The following is a 9,298-nucleotide window of genomic DNA, read 5'->3' as shown; positions in this document are numbered from 1 at the left end:
GGCGGGTGGGGACGGTCCCAGTCCCGGTCCCGGGCGGTGGGCGCCCGCAGTCGGAAGCTAGAGCGCGTCTCTAGGCCGAGGGCTGTGCCCTGCTCCCCCGTCTGGAGCCCCTCCCGGCCGTGTGCGCCCCTCCTTCCCCTCCGGCGGCGGGAACCGAGCCCCTGCGTCCCTTCCCGCGCGGTGGGCACTGGGCGGCTCTTGGAAAGCGCTTGGGGGGTCGTGTCAAGGCTTCGGAAGGTCGTCCCGCTGGCCGGGAAGTAGCCTAACGCTCCGGCCGGGTAGCTGCTCCATGGCTGAAACGGCGACGACTGGACGGTGCAGGGAGGTGACCAGATGTGGACCCGTTTGGAAGGTGGGCTAGTGGCTCTTAGGAATTTGGCCAGAGCTGCGTGGGGACCTGCGGTTTTTCTGAGAGAGGAGCTGTTGTAAAGCAACCGGGGTGGTCCGGGGTCTACGCTGCTTTTGAGAAGTGCAGCGGACATCTCTGTGGACGGCTGGGCAGCCTGGCCTGTGTGTTGGGCGAGGTGGGGTCAGCAGTGTAAGTGTTTCAGCTTCGAATCGCACACGCACACTGCGAGTTTCTGTGCCACTTCACTTCCTCCACCAGACACCTCGGGGCTCAGGGAGGGGCCTCCGGCCCCCACATTGACCTCCTTCGACAGCAGAGCCCGCCCGGAGTCCACCCTTGTCTGCTGTCCCCTGGGGTGAAGACATAGAGGAGCTGATCACTTTCCAAGAGTGACCGACGCCATCCAGCCACTGCATGGACCCGAGCTGCGCAGCCGGAGGAGAAGGACAAAGACAGCAGAACCCAGAAGCGTCCAGGTGAAGTGCAGATGGCAAAGCCAGAGGGGGAGCCTTAACGCAGCTGGAGGAGAAAAGGACCCCTTACCTCAAAGAGCCAGACAGCGAGAAGAGCACCAAGCTTCCATCAGAAGCTACCAGAGCCAGAGGAAGGGAAAGGAAAACAAAGTCGATTGCTGTCAGCCAGGTCGTCTAAACCCAGCAAAAACTGTGCTTTGAGACGAGGTCAAAAGAGACACTTCCCAGGGTCCAGCTCCGAGGACATTCGTCACCACCGACCCTCCTTGATGATAACTGGTGTCCTTCCAGGGGGTCAGGGATCCTCATGGGAAGGAAGAACGTGTGGCAGAAGTGTCTGTCGTCCGCAAACCCGATGGAGAGCGACCCCCACACACAAGAGCGCTCGTGAGGCTTGAGACAGGTCCTGAGACGGAAGCCCCTAAACACAGTTGCCAGGAGTTGCGAGGGGCACAGCAGTGTGCGGGTGGCTGGCCGCCCTGTGCCCTGAGTGGAGCTGCTGCCCGAAGGGACTTCGCGGCTGCGATTGAGTTAAGGGTCTTACAGTGAGGAGATGATCCTGGATTATCTGACTGGGCCCTAATGTCCTTGTCGGGGGGAGATTTGACATGACAGAGGCCCCGTGGGGACTTCAGAAGAGAAAGCCTCCTGAAGACTGCCCTAAACTCTGTCCTTGGGACTTGTTTCAATCAGGCGTGGTTAGATCAAAGGACACAGACCCCAGAGAAAAGAGGCAGGCCCACACGGGGAGGCCAAGAGCAGAGGAGCATTATTAAAGAATCCCATGTGCAGGGCATCTCGAGTGCCCAGCAGCAGCACGCGTCCCCTTTAACAGAGGAAAGGGCAGTGGAAAGCTTTAGAAGCTGGCATGGGGGTGAGTTGGCCAAGGTGCTTGAATAAAGGGAGATTCAGGCCTGGAACGAGACAGAGACCCGCCTGGAGGCCCACTTGCTGGACTGGAGTTTGGAGAAGGCTGCCCGAGGAGGCCCGTCTGTGTCTCAGCTCAGCCCTCTGGGCGCCCTCAGGGCCAGGCTGTGAGACTGACCCTTGTGTGTGTCAGCCCGAAAGAACCAGCTCTCCCTGACCCCGTGCGTGGCCTTCGTGCGCCTGGAGACGTGCAGGATTTCAGTGTATTCGTGTGAGACCAGAGAGTCCTAAAGTCCTTCGCTCCTAAGCGGGGGTTTTAGGCGATGCTTGGACAGTGTGATTGTGTGGGAACAGGCCACTTGGGGGGCCCGCTGCTGGTGGGTTGAGCTTGGATTCGTTCCATCACCAGGGCTGAGGGCCAAGGGCAGCGGGGCTGCGTGGAGCCCTGTCACAGGGTGGGACGGGTGGTGTGGCTGGAAGCTCCCTTCGCAAGTCCGGGGATGCCCACACTGAGACTCCGGTCGTCCCCCAGGTGGCTGGGAGGTCTGGGGGGGAATGCGTTGCCCCCAGACCCAACAGAGACTGAAAGACGCTGGATCTGTGTGTCCCTCCTCGTCCTTGGAGGAGGGCGTTGCCATGGTGAGGCCTCACCTGTGCTTGGAGGAGGGCGCTGCTCTGGTCCTGGGCTCAGGGCCAGGCCTGCCCTGGGCAGCCTGGAGCAGTGGAGCTGTCCCTGGGAGTGGAGCCAGTGGTGGGAGAGGAAATCATTCTGGTTGCTGGCGGCTGAGGCCTCGGCGCTGACGCTGTAGAATTTCGGGTGTGGGGCCCAGCAGCAGGACCACCGCGGCATGGCGTGCTTTTTCCACCTGAAATTTTCCTGGGAAAAGAACAGGCTGAATTAGGCTTCATTCTCCCCTCGATGCCCTTAGGTTGGTTTTTTCCTTTCAGTCTTTTCTCCTTCTTCATTTATTTATTCATTCGTTTTTCTGCTAGGATTCTTGTCCCTGCCTCTGGCTGGCGAGAGGGCCAGGGGCCCTGGAAGCGGCACCAGCAGCCTTTCCGCTTCTTCTTAAACAGAAGTCTGTTTTCCCTCTTAAATGAGCCCGGCCTCTGTCTCAAGCAGCTAAGAACGGTTTGCTTTGATCTGCCCCCATCAATCTCTGACTGTATTGACGATTTTCGCTCATTTCATGTGTTCTTTCCTGGAGAAGGGAACCAGGGTTCTGGCCTGGAGAACCCCCACGGGTCGCAGAGTCGGCCGCATTGAGCGACTTTGTCTCACTTTCCCTGTGTTCTTGGTGCTCTGGCCTCTGGGGCCTTGATCCTGGAGAGGCTACCCCCCAGGACTGCACCCCCTTCCCAGACGGGTCCAGAGCCCTCACCCCAGTGGGCCCTTCACCTGCACTCATGCGGTGCCTCATTGTGCCCCCAGTCGCCCCCAGGCTGGCAGTGGACAGCCAGGGGCTGCCCGCGCTCAGGCCGGCCTGAGCCATTCAAGCCGCCCAGCCCTGAGTTTCCTCCGTGGTCCCGTGCTGCTCGCCTCTCCTTCCTGCAACCCCCTGCGAAGGCGCTGGGCCATGCTTTCTTCGCTTCTGCCTCCTGACCCAAACCTCTACTCTGGGCGGGCTGCCCCTTCTCTCAAGCAATGTGAATAATAAATTCTTCGTCCAGAGGCAGTGTCTCCCTCACTTTACCACATGTGATTAAAACAAACCCTGGGCACAAATATTCGAACAGAGATGTCGTGCTGAGGCTCTGACGGTGGAGGAGGGGGCCTCGGGCTCCAGAATGCTGAGAACAGGGCTCGGTCACTGGGCGGGAACGCGGACCTGCCCACAGCCTGAACACACACAGGGGCTCCTGCTGGACGAGACTGGACCGTGACACCGGAGCAATGGGACTGCGTGGCACTGGGCAGGGAGGGACAGAGGCACCAGGGAAGGTCCACGCAGCAGCCTGGGTTCACACAGGGCCTCAGCCACATGCCCACGAGGCTTTGTAAAATTCGCTAAATGCCATATGTAAAGTAGACAGCCAATGGGAATTTGCTGTATGGCTCAGGAAACTCAAACAGGGGCTCTGTATCAACCCAGAGTGGGTGGGATGGAGAGGGAAATGGGAGGGAGGTTCAAGAGGGAGGGGATCTATGTACACCTATGGCTGATTCATGCTGAGGTTTGACAGAAAACAAAATTCTGTAAAGCAATTATCCTTCAATAAAAAAATTTTTTTAAAACTTGCTAAATGAAGACAACGTGACCACGGTGGTTCCCACAGTCTCTCGGGTGACCCGTCACACTGTCCTCTGGCTGGAGTGGTCCTGGGGGGCACTCTGGGGGTCTGGCCAAGGGGAAATTGGTTGTGGGAACATCAGTTGGGGGTCAGTGGGGAAGCCACTTGCTTGGGAAGTCACGGCCAGACATCCTGGAGTAGAAAACAGCTTCCAGGAACTCCTATCGCAGCTGCCCAGCAGGAAGGCGTGAATCACACCAGCTTTGGGAGAGGATTAAACATCAGCTGACTTAACAGGAAATACTGACATCCACAAGATACCGAGGCCCCTGCCTGCCAGCGACAAGGACATAACGTAAGGAGCTCCGTCAGGTCTGCGGGGGCATTTAGATTAGTCACAACCCAAGAAAGGACACAGCCCTGAGGCTTCCCAGCTTACAGATGAGAGAAGTTGACAAAGTTCTCTCCAGGTGTTTCAGCAGTCTTAACTGTTCACATGATACAGTCAGTAATGACTCGTCAAGGAAAAGTCTTGTGAAATAGCAGCCACAGGACTCCCCTGGTGGTACAGTGGGTAAGGATCCACCTGCCAATGCAGGGATCCGGGTTCGAGCCCTTGTCTGGAAGACCCGCGTGCCTCGGAGCGACTGAAGCCTGTGGGCCGCGACTCCTAACCCAGAGCTCCAGAACTGCTAGAGCCCTACTCCACAACAACTGATCCCCCGCTGTGAGAAGCCACGAGCTGTGGCTAGAGAGTGTCCCCTGCTCCTCAAAACCAGGAAAGCCAAAGCACAGCACAAACACCAGCACAACCAAAAATAAATATGCAAATAAGCCCCCAAAGTGGCCATCACTGTTTTCTGATCAGTTATGCCAGAGGGACGAAATTATCTCTCTCTTTTCTCCCTGGACTATGATACTGTTATAAAGAGAGACAATAAGAAAATGCAGCTGAGGGAATTCCCTGGTGGTCCAGTGGTTAGGATCCAGAGCTTTCACTGCCCAGGGCCTGGGCTCAATCCCTGGTTGGACAACTGAGATACTGTAAGCTGTCAGTGCAGCCCCAAACACTTTTAAACCGTGGATGAGAGAAGAATCACAGTGGGGTAGCAGGCAGTTATGAGTAACAGTTGTCTTTCTCTAGATTTTGTGATGTTTTGTGCCATTTCTTGATTTTTTTCATGTTTGATTTCTTGTGATTTTTTTCTTCACATTCTAAATAAGTATGTTTCTAATGTTATCAAACTGATTTTGCCTTTTTTGAGTTAGGGTCCCATCGACTTCAGATTACCCCGAACCTGTGCAGGCCCAGCCCCACACTGACCCGGTCACGTGTCGGCCATCTGGCGATATGCACCGTGCCTCCCGCCCACTGCCCTCTTCCTGGGTCTTGGGCACTTCTCGGCCTCGGTGTGGGCAGTGCTCAAGCAGGATGCAGAGGCCCTCCCCAGAAGGCAGAGGCTGATGACTGGCCGAGAGGGAAACACAGAAGATCGCTCACCACCGAGTGGCTGGAGGGCCAGCCAGGTGAGGGGAGGGTGCAGACGGGGCCCCTCCCAACATTCCCAGGTCCTGTCTCTGCGAGCCCGCCTGCTCGCAGGGCCCCGCTTGTCCGCGCCATCGGCACTGGGGGGCCAGCGAGGGCACCGCAGATGGACGTGAGCAGAGCCGCGGGAGCAGTGCTCCCCCCACTTCCAGAGGAGCCGTCTTCCTGCCCCTGTGGTGCGTGTCTCCGCTCTCGTGCTTCTGGGGGTGACTTTGCGGTTTTCGTGGCCCCGGCCGAGAGCTTGTTGCACCCAGTGACCTGCATGCAGGAGGCCAGACGGGCCCCATTGTGGAGCCCCTGTGCCAGGCGGGCTCCGTCCAGGCCACACGATAGTGCTGCCCGCGGGGTCAGTGTGGCCAAGCCAGCAACAGTGCGCTCGAGTTGGGGAAAACACTATGACCCAGGAAAGTTGAGTCAGAGTTCCTGGAGACCACATAGAGCATGACTTTGAGAATATTGAGAACTGACTGTAACCAACAGAAGAGCCATCTCCAGAATATATAAAGAACTCCTGCAAATCAATAAGAAAAGGAGTCTTAATAGAAAGTGACCAAGACATCTAACCGTGCCTCACAGGAAGTGCTGCAGATGGCACAGAAGTCCTATGAGGTGCAGCCCTCCCTTGCCATGCCGCAGGGCAAGAGCCAGAGCCACGTGGACACTCTGCACCCTTGCCAGAAAGGCTGATGCCGTCCAGGCTTGGTAAGGCTCCTGCACTGCTGGTAGGAGTATGAACCTTTATTTTTGTGTGAAGTTTTGGAAAGCTGTTTGGGATTTTCTTCTAGAAGTGAATATGGCATGTTCTACTTCAACAGACAGGTGGGCATGTGTATGTGTGTATCCAAACACGCAGATGAGGATGTTTCCAGAAGTATTTTCCATAACAGCCAAAGTCTGGGGCCAGCACTCAAGCTTGCTGGCATGGGTCTGAGTGACAGCACAGAGACGCAGAGCAGACCCCCACATGCCCCCAAGCGTGAGCAGCAACAGAAAGGCCTGCAGTGGGACTCAAGACAAGGCACTGGGAGAGGACGTCCTGGCGGAGCAGAGGATGGGAACCTGCCTGCCAACGAAGGGAACATGGGCTCCATCCCTGGTCTGGGAACCACATGCTCTGGGGCGACTAAGCCGGTGTGCTGCGACTACTGCGGCCCACGCACCTGGAGCCCGTGCTCCGCAGCGAGAGAAGCCACCGCAATGAGGAGCCTGTGCACTGCAACTGGAGAAAGCCTGTGCAGAGCAATGAAGATCCAGTGCGGTCAAAAATAAATAACATAAATAGAATTAGAAAAAGAATTGTTGGGACACCTGGCAGGTCTCTGTATTCTGTCGCTTGCCTAGGTTCCCGCACAAAGCGCCACAAGCTGGCTTAAACAACACTGACTCCCCACTGATTAAACTCTAGCCTCCATGGAATGGTATCTGGGGCTGGGCCCTTGGGGATAGTCAGGGTTGGAGGTCATTAGGGTGGGGCCCCACGACAGGTTGTCCCAGGAGGCCTTACAAATAGCTGAGAAAACAAAAGACACGAAAGGCAAAGGAGAAAAGGAAAGATATACCCATTTGAATGCAGAATTCCAAAGAATAGCAAGGAGAGATAAGAAAGCCTTCCTCAGTGATCACTGCACAGAAACAGAGGAAATCAGTAGAATGGGAAAGACTAGAGATCTCTTCAAGAAAGTTAGAGATACCAAGAGACCATTTCATACAAAGATGGGCTTAATAAAGGACAGAAATGGTATGGACCTAACAGAAGCAGAAGATGTTAAGCAGAGGTGGCAAGAATACACAGAAGAACTGTACAAAAAAGATCTTCACGTCCCAGATAACCACCATGGTGTGATCACTCACCTCGAGCCAGACATCCTGGAATGTGAAGTCAAGTGGGCCTTAGAAACCATCACTACGAACAAAGCTAGTGGAGGTGATGGAATTCCAGTTGAGCTATTTCAAATCCTGAAAGATGATCCTGTGAAAGTGCTGCACTCAATATGCCAGCAAATTTGGAAAACTCAGCAGTGGCCACAGGACTGGAAGAGGTCAGTTTTCATTCCAATATCAAAGAAAGGCAATGCCAGAGAATGCTCAAAGCACTGCACAATTGCACTCATCTCACACTCTAACAAAGTAATGCTCAAAATTCTCCAAGCCAGGTTTCAACAGTACATGAACAGTGAACTTCCAGATGTTCAAGCTGGTTTTAGAAAAGGCAGAGGAAGCAGAGATCAAATTGCCAACATCTGCTGGATCATCAAAAAAGCAAGTATCTGCTTTACTGACTATGCCAAAGCCTTTGACTGTGTGGATCACAACAAACTGTGGAAAATTCTTGAAGAGAAGGGAATACCAGACTTGCCTCCTAAGAAATCTGTATGCAGGTCAAGAAGCAACAGTTAGAACTGGACATGGAACAACAGACTGGTTCCAAATAGGGAAAGAAGTACGTCAAGGTTGTATATTGTCACCTAGCTTATTTAACTTAAATGCAGGGTACATCATGTGAAATGCCAGGCTGGATGAAGCACAAACTGGAATCTAAACTGTCAGGAGAAATATCGATAACCTCAGATGTGCAGATGACACCACTCTTATGGCAGAAAGTGAAGAAGAACTAAAGAGCCTCTTGATGAAAGTGAAAGAGGAGAGTGAAAAAGTTGGCTTAAAACTCAACATTCAGAAAACTAAGATCATGGCATCCGGTCCCATTGCTTCTTGGCAAATAGATGGAGAAACAATGCAAACAGTGTCAGACTTTATTTTTTGGGGCTCCAAAATCACTGCAGATGGTGACTGCAGCCATGAAATTAAAAGAACTTACTCCTTGGAAGAAAAACTATGACCAACCTAGACAGCATATTGAAAAGCAGAGATATTACTTTGCTGACAAAGTTCCATCTAGCCAAAGCTATGATTTTTCCAGTATAGTCATGTATGGATGTGAGAGTTGGACTATAAAGAAAGCTGAGTGCCAAAGAATTGATGCTTTTGAACTGTGGTGTTGGAGAAGACTCTTGAGAGTCCCTTGGACTGCAAGGAGATCCAACCAGTCCATCCTAAAGGAAATCAGTCCTGAATATTCATTGGAAGGACTGATGCTAAAGCTGAAACTCCAATACTTTGGCCACCTGATGAGAAGAACTGACTCATTTGAAAAGACCCTGGTGCTGGGAAAGATTGAAGGCAGGAGGAGAAGGGGACAACAGAGGATGAGATGGTTGGATCGCATCATTGACTCAACAGACATGAGTTTGAGCAAGCTCCGGGAGCTGGTGATGGACAGGGAAGCCTAGAATGCTGCAGTCCATGGGGTCGCAAAGAGTCAGACACGACTGAGCGACTGAACGGACTGAACCACGACAGGATTAGTGTCCCCTCTGCTCCCCAAGTCAGCCAGAAGATGGTGTCTACAGGCCAGACACTCACTCACGTGAACCCACCACGCCAGCTCCCTGATCTCCGAGTTCTAGCCTCTAGAACCAAGACAAATAAGTATCTGTTGCTGAAGCTGCCTGTCCAGAATTTTAAAAGTACCACAGGTTTAGATTTAAGTTTTGTCTAAGTAGTGAAGTATTTGTTGTTCAGTTGTGTCTGACTCTCTGACTCTTTGCAGCCGCATGGACTGTAGCCCTCAGGCTGCTCTGTTCATGGGATTCTCCAGGCAAGAATACTGGAGTGGGTTGCCATTCCCTTCTCCAGGGGAAACTTCAACTAGAAGCTGCTAATTATTTTGGAAGGTACTCTAAGAAGGTCGTAGGACGGTGTGACAGAAGTGTGTTTGCCATTTTATTTAATATGCTGGATCAGAAAGCAGTTGAAATCTGCAGAAATGGT

The 9,298-nt window shown here is 53.5% G+C and overlaps 2 protein-coding genes across 2 annotated transcripts in view; one reads left to right on the top strand and one right to left on the bottom strand.

Annotated features, from left to right (window-relative positions):
• Window positions 1-2,539, bottom strand: part of IDUA (iduronidase, alpha-L-) — a gene marked incomplete at its 3' end in the record, with an annotated part of 19,939 nt that extends 17,400 nt beyond the window's left edge. Inside the window, exons 1-3 of the mRNA XM_010834332.1 lie at window positions 2,341-2,539; window positions 893-938; window positions 571-699 (exon numbers count right to left, since the gene is read on the bottom strand). Coding sequence (XP_010832634.1) covers window positions 571-699; window positions 893-938; window positions 2,341-2,539 — 374 coding nt within the window. The remainder of the gene's footprint in view (window positions 1-570; window positions 700-892; window positions 939-2,340) is intronic.
• Window positions 2,538-9,298, top strand: part of DGKQ (diacylglycerol kinase, theta 110kDa) — a 21,016-nt gene continuing 14,255 nt past the window's right edge. Inside the window, exon 1 of the mRNA XM_010834318.1 lies at window positions 2,538-2,542. Coding sequence (XP_010832620.1) covers window positions 2,538-2,542 — 5 coding nt within the window. The remainder of the gene's footprint in view (window positions 2,543-9,298) is intronic.

This window comes from Bison bison, unplaced genomic scaffold, assembly GCF_000754665.1.
Source record: "Bison bison bison isolate TAMUID 2011002044 unplaced genomic scaffold, Bison_UMD1.0 scf7180017845407, whole genome shotgun sequence".
In the NCBI taxonomy this organism is placed as follows: domain Eukaryota; kingdom Metazoa; phylum Chordata; class Mammalia; order Artiodactyla; family Bovidae; genus Bison; species Bison bison.
Note: the sequence above shows the minus strand (reverse complement) of the source record. Positions and strands in the feature narration are given on the sequence as shown.